Genomic DNA, 12,388 nt, shown 5'->3' with positions numbered 1-12,388 from the left:
AAAATAAAACATGTTAAATGCTTATTTATGCAACCATGTTTCATTTTCTTTACCAATTTATGCATCAACATTTCACCTTTTTCCCATTTTATGTATCAACATTTCACCTTTTTCCCAATTTATGTGTAATGGATTATCAGAATAACAAGAAATGCAATAGCCAAGAATTTTTTTTGGTGAACAACAATGGTAATAAAACAAGATTGTAGTAGCAATTCGAGAGGCTACGGTATCCAATAGAAGAAACTTCTAAGAATAAAATCTAATACCACTACTAGAAAAACAGCCTTTTACGACGCTCATTGCGCATCTTAAGCGTCGTAAAAGGCTCAGACGACGCGCAAATGCGCGTCAAGGAAGGCCCTGTCATAAAGAGAGACGACGCGCATTTACGACGCGCGTTTACAACACGCAATGTGTATCAAGGAAGGCCCTGTCATAAAGAAAGACGACACGCATTCGCGTGTCGTAACCTTACAACACTCGTGTTAATGACACGCAATGTGTATCAAGAAAGCTCCTATCAAGAAAGGCCATGTCATAAATGAAGATGACACACATTTTTGCATATTGTAAATTTAAACGTTTAAAAAAATATTTATATATTTATTAATTTTTAAATTAAATTTTCATTTAATGTCTCATAATAGAAATAAAATACCATATACAAAAAATACAATCCATTGCATAAAATTTAATGTCATGGAATTCTATTTCTTACAAGATATAAATTTACATTCATCTAATCTATTATGTGTTTCATACTAACACTTGAAATGAAGAATGCAACACTTGCATTTGCAACATCTTATCTCTTTCAGCTTAAGCTTTCTTTTCCTCTTCTAACTCCAGAGCTATTCGCTTTCATCAACCCTGTAAGCACAACACAAGAAATAATGATATGATTTCCTTCAATGTGGAGACATCCTTACATGCTTCTTCCTCCAAATCTATACCAACTTTGACATTTCCATTGGCATGATCCGCATATAGAGTAGATGTGATCTCCATAGCATTAAGCCCAACATTCTCAGCTAATGTTTTTGGTATCATTTCAAAGCTCTCTGCAAATTTTCCAATTGCATAATGATCTAATCTGCATCATATCAATCATCAATCAGAAAATAAATTTATTAAAACAAAAACTACTCATTCAGATTACCTACCCTGTCTCCGAGAAAGAAAACTCCTTTAGTTTTCTTGCTAATTCAATTTCAGTGGCTACTGCTCCAAGCACAATTCTATTGTCCTTGCATAAAGCCTAAAAAAATACAAGGAATAAAAATATAATTTTTCCAAGTAGTAATGCATTTTATCTTGTTACTAAACGCAAAAACAAGAAGCAACAAAATTATTAAGTCTAACTTTAGGTTTTTCCTAAAAATAATTCCTTTCATTTCCCAAACTGCCCTCTCATTGTTTTTTGGTGAAAGAAAAAAGAAGGTCCAAATTACCTTGTAAGTATTTACACCATCATCAACAGCCATTTCCGTATCATCAAGTATGCTATATGTACTTCCACGCAGCAAAACCATTGTCACAGAGTTCCCACCTTGTTCGTTTCTTACAACAGTCACCTACACAACAAACAACAGGGGCATTTTTGTCTTTATAAAAAAAATGTAATTTTTGTCCTCTTGACATCAATCTCAGTCACCAAACCAAACAAACGAGAAATGATGTTTCATAATCATACATACCCTAGCATCACCAATTTCCTCTACAGAAATAGAGTCAACATATCCAAGATCATCAGGATTCACAGCACCAAGCTTCAACTGCAATTATATAAATTATTAGCAATTATATATATATATATATATATATATATATATATATATATATATATATACATATATATATATATATTCAAAGTTCAAACAAACACTAAAGATATTAAGTACATATGTCATCTGCCCAGTGAAAAATCATAGGGTACATTATATTGCTTCATGTAAATAAGAAGTTGTTTCATAAAGATATTAAGTACATATGACATCATATAGCTTAATAAGAATAAGAAGTCACGTAAGTTTTTAACGCATAACTTACTAAACTGAAATCTTTTACAAACATAGGTAGCTTAAGTAGATATATTAATGGTTAACTGCAACAAGAAAAAGAGAACCAGAACCAATGTATAATATAGTGGCAATTATGGAACTATAGATTGTTTCCTTCAAGGTATTTTGTTTGTATGTTGATTTTTCAATCTATAAAATAAAATAAAAAGGCAAAAAAACAAAGGTATATGATTTGCTACATTGTTGATTAGAAATTTAGCAAGTGTAGCTAAATTAAAGCACAAGTTATTAACACATATATCCAGAACTTGGCTTCTTCTGTATAAACAAGAAGTAATTATTAGGTAGAGAAGCAGAATGGGTGTAGTAAACTAGTAATAGAGTATAATAATAGTAAATTGATAACCAGATACACAAGTCCAAAATTGGATTGGGTTGGCTAGGAAGGAACGAGAGCAAGGATCTGAGTTTTAACTCTTCCCATGCACATTTCAATCTCTCTAAATATCCCAAGGTTTTGAGAGCTTAGTGGATGCAAATTTCTAAAAGTTGAATCCAGTATCTGCACCACATCCCCTGGTGGGTATTGTCTCTCTGTACAGCTCTGCACAATCATCATCCACAAAACCAATTAAATTAAATACTTCTTCCATTATAAATAATATTTAAATTATATTATAAGTAACTACTCACTCACCTGTATCATGTGATACGTAGCAACACAAGACACAATAAGATCAAACGGGATTTTTACTTCAGTTTCATTCGCTACACGCTTATTATTAGACCTTTTTATCAAGAGCACGAGTAAGCTTAGAGAGTGCATGTATATCGGTTTCTCTTGCCTGAATTTTAGAGGCTGATGCTAGATAATAACATTGTTTGCAGCTTTAAGAGGTGCACCGGACCCATTTTGTCCCTAAACAACGTATAATTTTTAATTTTATTAACATATGTTCTGGGTATTTTTTTTTACAAAAATAATTTTAAGAAAACTAACCAGTCGATGATTCATCAAAGCAATAGGAGGACCCGGTTCGAAATTCGCACTCGAACTATGCACCAATGAATGATGCTTTACAAATCTACAAAAGACATCGATTGTCATATTCAAGGCCTTTTCTTTTTCCTGCATAAACATTATACAATTCATAAGCCTGGTCAATAGTCTCTACAAATAGCTAAAAAGGTGAAAGTTGTGCACTAACCTTCTCCGAAGATGATGAACGAGACTCTTCCCAATGTCTCTTGAAGTCCAACTCCAGTTCATATTTGTCTCTGAGATGCAAGGAGATAAATGTAAATCATGACCTTTCATCCTTTCTTATAATGGAAATTTTACAGTCTTATTCCTTTTATAGGAGAAATCTAAAACTGAGATCTCAAAAGCCAGAATTATAGAGAAAACAGTAAAAGTTCGTTTATAAGATGTGACTTATTATGAGAAAGAGCTTCATCTATTATGAGTAGCCACTCTTACATCAAAGAATAATTAGAAGCTATAGAGTGAGAACTATAGTAACCTTATTTAAGCAGCATAAACATATAAGTACAACAGTCCTATATCCCAAACCTTGTATTATAATTATCAGAATCTCGTAATAACAAAGGATTATGATCACTTATTCAATCTACAGGTGGTGAAGAACAGCTGGAATCTATTCTTTGGCTGAAGATGAAGATAACCAAGTAAGAGTTGTGAGTTGTGACCATACTTTTTAAGCTCATATCATGACTCACCTTTGATTTCACCAAGTGCAGCCTCTAGAGAATTCTCATCATCCTCCTTAAATATTACATGAAAGTTAGCAAGGATAAAAGTTGTTCCTATTGCTATTGACCCCGGACTAATAACACCAAATCTGTAATTGCTTTTAACAAGTCATGATCTCATCAACATTAACTGTTAGTATAAGAAAGGTGTCCAGACCAAACTCCAAACCTTGGAAGTGTTATATCAAGCAAAGAATATGTGGGCCAAACTTTTACAAGTTTCAGATTTCCGGAATTCATTCAAGGCCTCTGCTTCCTGCCACCAGAACTTTTTCAGCATCCATCCATCCATCACATTCAAAACAATAGAAGAAATGAGTGCAAATTAATGACATCGATGAAAATTAATGGATGACTCACATTTGGGTTCTGTTTTTGTGGCCAAAGTCTGAAATAAGAAAGTTTTGAAGCCAAAGTTTAAAGTCATTTGTGGCCCAAGTCTAAAATAACAAACTTTTGTGGCCAAAGTGTAAAACCCTAAAACTATACTTCGTCGCCAAACTATAAAATAAAAATCTTTTGTGGCCAAAGTTTAAAACCATATAACTATAATATTCATAAGCTCTTTTTTTAATATATATATATATATATATATATATATATATATATAATAATAATAATAATTCAACCTTAATAACAAAATTATAAAACCATTATACATTATATTGTTTTGATTGCCAAAAAGAAAACCATTTTTCCTAGTTACCATGTTTCAAAAGGCTAAAATACATAAAAGCACAATGTAGTTTCTCCATTTTACCAATTTACCCTTTTGAATTATTATTGTTTTTCCTAAAAACAACAAGTAAACCAACCTTAAGGTGGAGCCCAGTATCTGATTCTTTAAGGGGCAAATAGGCTTCTTCAGGAAGCAGTTTTCTCCACATTATTTCCTTTTCTTCATCCACCTTTTTCATCTCTTCAATATCATCAGATATATTGTTTGTTGTAATTTCCTGTTCAATTTTGTGCTTTTATCATCAGATTTTTTTTCTTAATTTCCTTCAGTAATCCCTTTCCTAAACCCTTAACAGCTGATTTTGGTTCTACTTTAGCTTCTGAAGTAGTTTTAGATTCTGATTTGCAGTTCTGTCAAGCCAAGTTGTGAGGTAGGTATGGATATGCGTGCATGACGTGCCTAACAAACAAATTAAAGCATTAAAAAAAAGAGTTTTCATTTGAAATGAAAGGAAGGTGAAGGTGAATCATGTTTCTTACCAGTGCTATCTCTAGTCCACCACCAAAAGCAGGCCCATTTATAGCTGCTACTAAAGGCTTTTCTTGCAGCTGCATGCAGCATAAAACACAGACCACAGCTTAAGGTAAGTGCTAACTAATAAAACACGATTGCTTATCTACATACCACTCATGCATATAAATTATAATGAATATTTACTATGGCTTTGGCTTTGTCTATTATTTAGGGGGGGGGGGGGGGGGGTCTGGGCACCATCCATCCTTCTTCAAAGGCTTTGTCTATGATTGAGCATTCAATGCTTTTGATGGAGACCGGGTTTTCAATTATACCCAGCACACATGAACCTTCACATGGAGCGAGGCAAACCCGGTCCGTGAACTCTGGGAAGTTATTTGTTTCAAGAAGTCGATCCAATGCCTCACGTCATCTGTTCTGGACGGGTCACCCGATGTTTGACTGCATCAGCGACTCTTGATGGTCGGGTCACCTATTTGGCTTTTTCATCCTCCTTCACCTGGAAATCAAAATTAAACAAAATTACTTTTTTACCCCTCAAACAAATTCTAAAGCATTATAAATAAAAAAAGATATGATTCTCACCTGATTAATAGTGTCAATCAACTGATTAACTATCTCAGTCAGCGACTTAAGATCCTCAAAAGCATCTTTCTCCTTCAACACATCTTCCTCACGAATGTTAGCTTCTTCAGTAGCCAAATCATCTTTTTTTTTTTAGTTCTTTTCTATGGATTTTGACCCACTAACATTTTCAAATCACAATTTCTCAAACAAATAAAATATAGGGTTTAGAGCTCATTTTAGAGACAACTGATATGAAGGAAAAAAAAAACTCATGATACAGATATGCCTTGACCCCCTTTAGCCCATGCCACATTACAAACCCAATCAGCTTGTGGCTTACTACAGAGAGAACCTAAATTCAAATCTCTAACACATAAATTGAAGGAATTATTGTCTTTGTCATACATGGTGTATGCAATGAATCGATGACCAGGTGAGACTTCTGCTACCTCTTCATATGCATAACCTAAATCAAGTCATGTTAAAAGATTAAATGAAGTGGAAGAGAATTAGAGATCGTTGAAAGATGTTGAAATGATACTGGAATTGGAATTACCCCCAAATCTTTCTGCTTCTTGATTGTAATCGATGAGTTTTTGTTCAATCCTCTTCCCGGAGATGAAATCGAACCCACTTGTTGGACTTTTATGTGAAATGAACTATTCGTTTAGGATAGCTAATCTCCTACAGAGTACTAGAGATTGTTTCCCTTCCTCTACTCTCCTGTAATACAACCTGAATTCCACCTCCAAATTGCCAAAGAAGAACACGGAATTTGAATTCGGATCCAAAAGAAATCAACAAGCTTCAGATGATGTGCAATTTGAAATTGATGGTACCAGGGCCCCCAGCGAAATGGAGGAGTGGAGAGCTGAGAAGACATACGATATGCTATTTTTTATTGGAGTTTGGATTGAAGGCGATCGGTGTCTGCTAAAATAGCTTCAATCGAATGGCGCTGATGTAAGGAGTCACATACCATCAATCGAAGGTGTTTTGAGTGAGAGGAGTTGTTGGATCTCTCTGAAAAATTTATTGAGATGTGGTTCAAAGCCCTAGTTCTTTTCGTCGAATGGCGCTGATGAAAACATATGGATACTTGGCGACATAGTGGATAGGGAAGAGTATTGTCTGATGGCGCTAATAAAATCATACGAGACAAACACTCTTTATAGAATCCATGGCCGCTTAGAGCCGATGGGTTTCGATGCTGGTGATGGCGACTTACGGCTTGCAAAGAGAAGGGAGAGAGAGAGTGAAGATCAAGGTACAGGAAGACGAGTTGCTTCAAAAGGATTGACAGCCTCACAATAGAATTAGGGTTCTTTGTTAGAGGATTGTAGAAGGAGAGAAGCATTAGGCGGGTGTTTAATTTTTTGGGATTTCATTTCCCACCATCGCCGATTAAAAAAAAGCGAGAACGCGCCTTCCTAAAAAAAATATAAAACGACATCTTTACAAGACACGCTTTTTATGGTAGGTGCCTTCCGTGTTTTTTTTTGGACATTAATTTTAGGGCACGCAAAAATTCGCGCCCTCTGTCCTTCACATTTTGCAAAGCTGACATTATTTTTTAGGGCACGTACAAATGTGCGTCCTCTATCAGCGCATGTCATTGTTTGCGCGTCTCTAACGGGCTATTTTCTAATAGTGAACTAAACTCAGGTTGTTCCCTCCTATAAAAAGGCAAGAATGACAGCTACTGCCCTGAATTCCTAAATTGCCCTTGTTCTCCCACTACGTCTGCAGACCTGCTGGATATGTTATTGGACCTTCCTTCATGGGGAATCTTTTTCCTGTTATTCTTTCTCTTGTACGTGAATTTGAGTGTTGGGTGCACAACATTACCCCTTCCCTAAAGGTCAACCTTATCCTCAAGTTTGAATTCCGGAAAGATTTCTGAAATTGTTACAAAGTCTTCCCAAGTGGATTCAAATTCTGGAACTTCCTTCCACTTGATAAGCACTTGTGTGTTTTGACCTTTTTCTCCTGGCTGCATACGCACCCCTAGCACAGATTCAAGAGTCCAATCCAGTTTCAAGTCTTCTGTCATTTGAACTGGAAGGGTGGGAGTTTCCCTCTGATTTCCAATTGCCTTTTTAAGTTGGGACACGTGAAAGACCTGATGGATCTTTGCGGTTTCCGGTAATTGGATCTTGTAAGCCACCTTTCCCACCTTTTGTGTGATCAGAAAAGGTCCATAGAACTTCGTTGCTAACTTCTGAAAGGGTCAGTGGGCTAGGGATTGTTGCCTATATGGTTGCAACTTTAGGAATACCCATTCCCCTTCTTTAAAGTCGAAATTCTTCATGTTCCTATCTGCCATCCCTTTCATTTTCTGTTGAGCTTGAAGTAGATGTCCCTTCAGATCTTCCAGAATCGCATCTCGTTCCATGAGTTGGTCTTCTACAGCAGATACCGATGTATCTCCTTTATGTACCTTTAGGACACGGGGTGGGTCACGACCATATAAGGTCTTAAATGGAGTTGTTTTCCCTACGGTGTAGTAAGTTGTATTGTGGCAGAATTCAGCCCAGGATAGCCATTTGACCCACATCTTTGGCCCTTGAATGAAACAACGAAGATATAGTTCCACCGACTTGTTAACAATCTCCGTCTGGTCATCCGTTTGTGGATGGTAGGCGATACTCCTGAGCAAATGGGTGTCCTGTATCTTGAAGAGTCCCTTCCAGAATAGGCTCATGAAAATTTTGTCCCTTTTCCGACACTATTGAAGTCGGAACTCCATGTAGTCTCACCACTTCCTTAACAAAGATGGTTGTTAGCGTTGTGGCCGTAAGAGGGTGTTTGATAGCAATGAAATGGGGGTATTTGGTCAGCCTGTCCACCACCACCAGGATGGAGCTGTATCCTTCAGATTTGGGTAAGCCTTCGATGAAATCCATTGAGATCTCATCCCAAACTTGATTTAGAACCGACAGTGGCTGAAGTAGACCAGTCGGGTGGGTATTTGCAGATTTTTGGGTTTGACAAATGAGACACCCTTGTACATATTTTTGAATCGCCTTTCTCATTCCGACCCAAAACCACTCTGCCGCTAGCCTTTGGTATGTTTTGAACTCTCCTTCGTAGCCTCCCATTACGGAGTCATGAAACTCCTTAAGTAATAACTGGACAAACTTTGACTTTTAAGGAATGACCATTCTACCCTTGTACAGTAGTTTCCCATTCTCCCAGGTGAAACCCACATGAGTTCTCTCTCCAGTAGTGAGATCAACTATGATTTGTTAATTAAAGTGCTCGTTGCCCACCACTATCTTTAATTCGTTCATCGGTACAGTCCACGAGGATTGTAAGGATTGCAAATCTGCTTCTGTGGTTGTTCGAGATAGAACATCGGCCACCTTGTTTGTGATTTCGGGTTTGTATTAGATCTCAAAATCAAATCCAAGGATCTTACACATCCACTTCTGATACTCAACTCCCACTTCCCTTTGTTCCATCAAGAACTTTAAGCTTCGTTGATCAGTTCTAATGATGAAATGTCATCCCAACAAGTAATGCCTCCATCATCTAATAGCCAACACTATCGCCATCAACTCTTTTTCATAGATTGACTTGATTCGATTCATTACACCCAAAACTTGGCTGTAATACGCTATGGGGTGACCTTCCTGAATCAAAACTGCTCCTAACCCGACCCTGGAAGCATCGGTTTCCACAATAAACGTCTTGTCAAATTTGGCAAGGCAAGTATTGGAGTGTGTGTAAGGGCTAACTTCAGGACCTGGAAGGCATTCTTGGCAACCTCATTCCATCTAAAATTATCCTTCCTGAGCTGGTCTATTAGTGAGGACGCCATACTTGCATATCCTTTAATGAATTTTCTGTAGTATCCCAGTAGGCCCAAGAAACCCCGTAGCTCCTTCAAGGTAGTGGGAGTTGGCCAAGTCTTAATTGCCTTGATCTTTTCCTCGTTGATTTCCACCCCTTGTTTCGAGATAACATGTCCCAGATAAGATATCTGGAGGCTTCCCAACTCACACTTATTTGGGTTTGCAAAAAATTCGTGTTGGTCTAGTGTTTTCAGAACCAGTTCCATGTATGCCCTATGTTGACCTTCGTTTTAGCTATACACTAAAATGTCGTCAAAGAATACCAATACGAACTTGCGAAGATACGGTTTGAATACCTCGTTCATCACAGATGGAAAAGTCGTTGGAGCATTAGTAAGGCCGAAAGGCATGCCCTTACATTCGTAATGTCCTTCGTGGGATCAGAAGGCTGTTTTATGTGTCTTCTTCCTTCATTTGGATTTGGTGGTACCCAGACTTAAAGTCTAATTTGGAGAATACCCAAGAGCCATGAAGTTCATCCAACAGCTCATTAATGATGGGTATGGGAAATTTGTTTTTGACTGCAACTTTGTTAATGCTACGATAGTCCACACAGAACCTCCATGGCCCATCTTTTTTTTTAACCAAGAGAATTGGACTCGAAAAAGGACTCCTGGAAGGCTGAATGATACCCGATTGGAGCATATCTTGTAATAGCCTCTCAATTTCTACTTTCTGCGCGTGGGTGTATCCATATGGTCTCACAGATACTGGTTCTGTCCCTTTTTTCAAATGTATGGAGTGTTGTTGGTTCCGCTCAGGAGGTAATCCACCCTTCCATAAAAACTCCGATGCATATTGGCTAACTGTGGAATCCAAGTATGCCGGACATAACGATAACCTAGTAATGGATGGAAGTGGTTCGATGAGATTGAGTTAAACCCATAGACTGTTGGATAAGGTGTCTAAGTCCATAACTATTTCTGGTATGTACTTGACCCGACCCGGCATGGTCCATTTGGGTTGCATGGCACCATGCAATTGGATAGACTAAATGAGAGAAATAACACTTGGAGATTATTAATATATTATAAGTTCTAATATATTAATAATAATATTTGATTAGTTTGATCAATAATTAATTTAGAATTAATTAAGTGATCAAAAGAGAACTAATTAAATATATGGGTTGATTATGTAAATTATCCATATCTTGTATAGTGGGCTAAGAGGCTCCATGGATTATCAAGTTGGGTTCCACCCATAGGATGCTCCATGGATGCTCCATGGGAGTTACAAACCCATGGGTCATGGAAATGAAGAGTCATGACACATTAGGGTTTACATGGTGTAACCCTAAATGTGTCAACACTATATAAGAATCATAGTCTCCACCAAAATCGGCTACATTAAGGAAACAAGAGGGCTTGGCCGATTTCAAGAAGTGTGCATTCTCTCAAAAGTCTTTCCAAGAGCATTTGGTGTTGTGTGAAGCATTTGAGGCATCACACTTGGGGTGCTAGGCTCATAAGGTTTAAAGGAACATAAGCAACAAGGTAAGTTATTCTATCTATCATTCAAGTTAAAATTGTTCCCCATGTATGCTAGATAGGAATATAACCTTGGAATTCAACTTTGCATGATAATTAGACAAACATAGATCCAAGGTTATTAGGGTTGCATGTACACTTAGGAAGTGTTAGTATGATCAAAACCCAACAGTGGTATCAAAGCCTAGGCTTTTTTGTTTGTTATTTGTGCTAAAAAGTTGAAGAAAGTCGAAAAACTTGTTGTCTGACTGCTGGACTCGTCGAGTCCATGGGGGGACTCGTCGAGTTCACTTGTATCTTCAACCTACTCGTCGAGTAGGTTAATGCACTCGGTGAGTAGGGTCGACAAAGTGCAGATTTTCGACTTTAGTTGCTGGAAATGGATTAGAAACATTACCCTAAACTGTTTTGGTACTTGAAAACTTGTTTTAGATGGTGTAATGTCTTTTCTAATTCATTTACAACAACTAGTTATCAAAATTACAAAGTTTTAAGTGTAATTTTGATTTATGAATGTGTTCATATTCATGTTCTTGTTCTTATGATGTTTTAGATGATCATAGGAATTATTTGTAACCTATGTGATAGATTAATTCTTGATCATAATGTGTTTTAATGGAGTCCATAACTTGTCCTCAAGCTATGGAAAACCAAGAGTCACACTTGAATTAAAACCATTAAAAAGAACACAAGAGTTAGAAAAATGAAGAGTCTTCATTTTATTACTCTATTAAACTCATAAGTTACAAGAAATGAAAAGTTTTGAAAGTTACAAAACTTGCCCTCAAGTTTTGGAACAAGTAAAGTCTCATTAAAACTTTAGTTCCAACCCTTAGAATTTGAAAAGTTAAAATTCAACCCTTATACTTATATTATTATAATTTAATAATTATATATATGTATAAGAACAAAGTCGTCTTACCGCTAGTACGCCTCATTCACGAAGCCGGTCTATAAGGTGGATATAAGGTTGTTGCCTATAAAATGGCAACTTAATGGGTGTCCATTCTCACCCACCGCTCGCTTGACTGGTGGAGGGTCGTTAGCCGAACGGGTAGGACAAGGACTTATAAATTCTCATTAAAAGTATGATGGATATTGTAAAGTAACTAAATGTTTTATTAAATTCCCAATCTTAGTTACTTTAGGAAAATGTGAATAAGGTGCTAATCCATGAAATTACACTTTACACATTGTCTAAGTCGTTGGTGGAGCGTGTGTGGTTAACCGACACACTAACTTGGACTTAACAAGGTAGGTAAAGGGTGACTTAAGGTTTATTATAGTATCGGTGGAGCATGTATGGTTTACTGGCACATCGATTGAGTGATAAACTTTAAGGGTACCAAGTGATTTGCATGGTTACTTCACACCTCGTTTTGTGATCCTCGGTATCCCAGTCACAAAACTTGGAGGGTACACTCGAGATTGAAACATGCCTTTGAAAAGTTCATTGAATCTCAA

General features: G+C 36.9%; 1 protein-coding gene and 1 long non-coding RNA gene across 2 annotated transcripts; both read right to left on the bottom strand.

Moving 5' to 3' along the window:
- Positions 1-687: 687 nt before the first annotated feature.
- LOC145040619 (T-complex protein 1 subunit theta-like) lies at positions 688-1,913 on the bottom strand. The gene is made up of 5 exons (XM_078988529.1): positions 1,905-1,913; positions 1,701-1,778; positions 1,455-1,577; positions 1,167-1,261; positions 688-1,096 (listed from the first exon to the last, which is right to left on the bottom strand). The coding sequence occupies exons 1-5, from the start codon at positions 1,911-1,913 to the stop codon at positions 868-870; spliced, it is 534 nt and encodes a 177-aa protein (XP_078844655.1). The 3' UTR covers positions 688-867.
- Positions 1,914-2,445: 532 nt separating this feature from the next.
- LOC145039115 (uncharacterized) lies at positions 2,446-3,366 on the bottom strand. Its single transcript, XR_013679739.1, has 4 exons — positions 3,233-3,366; positions 3,025-3,153; positions 2,722-2,943; positions 2,446-2,628 (listed from the first exon to the last, which is right to left on the bottom strand). It is a non-coding gene; the product is annotated as an uncharacterized LOC145039115 (long non-coding RNA).
- Between the last annotated feature and the right edge of the window lie 9,022 nt (positions 3,367-12,388).

The sequence above is a fragment of the Lactuca saligna genome, chromosome 4, assembly GCF_052625555.1.
Source record: "Lactuca saligna cultivar CGN05327 chromosome 4, ASM5262555v1, whole genome shotgun sequence".
Taxonomy (NCBI): domain Eukaryota; kingdom Viridiplantae; phylum Streptophyta; class Magnoliopsida; order Asterales; family Asteraceae; genus Lactuca; species Lactuca saligna.
Note: the sequence above shows the minus strand (reverse complement) of the source record. Positions and strands in the feature narration are given on the sequence as shown.

What these genes read in the sequence shown, in the direction of transcription:
- LOC145040619 (XM_078988529.1), bottom strand. An exon ending in AGGAAATTGGTGATGCTAGG is followed by an intron (nt 1,578 to 1,700) that starts GTATGTATGATT and finishes TTTGTTGTGTAG; the next exon opens with GTGACTGTTGTAAGAAACGA. An exon ending in TTTTCTTTCTCGGAGACAGG is followed by an intron (nt 1,097 to 1,166) that starts GTAGGTAATCTG and finishes GATATGATGCAG; the next exon opens with ATTAGATCATTATGCAATTG.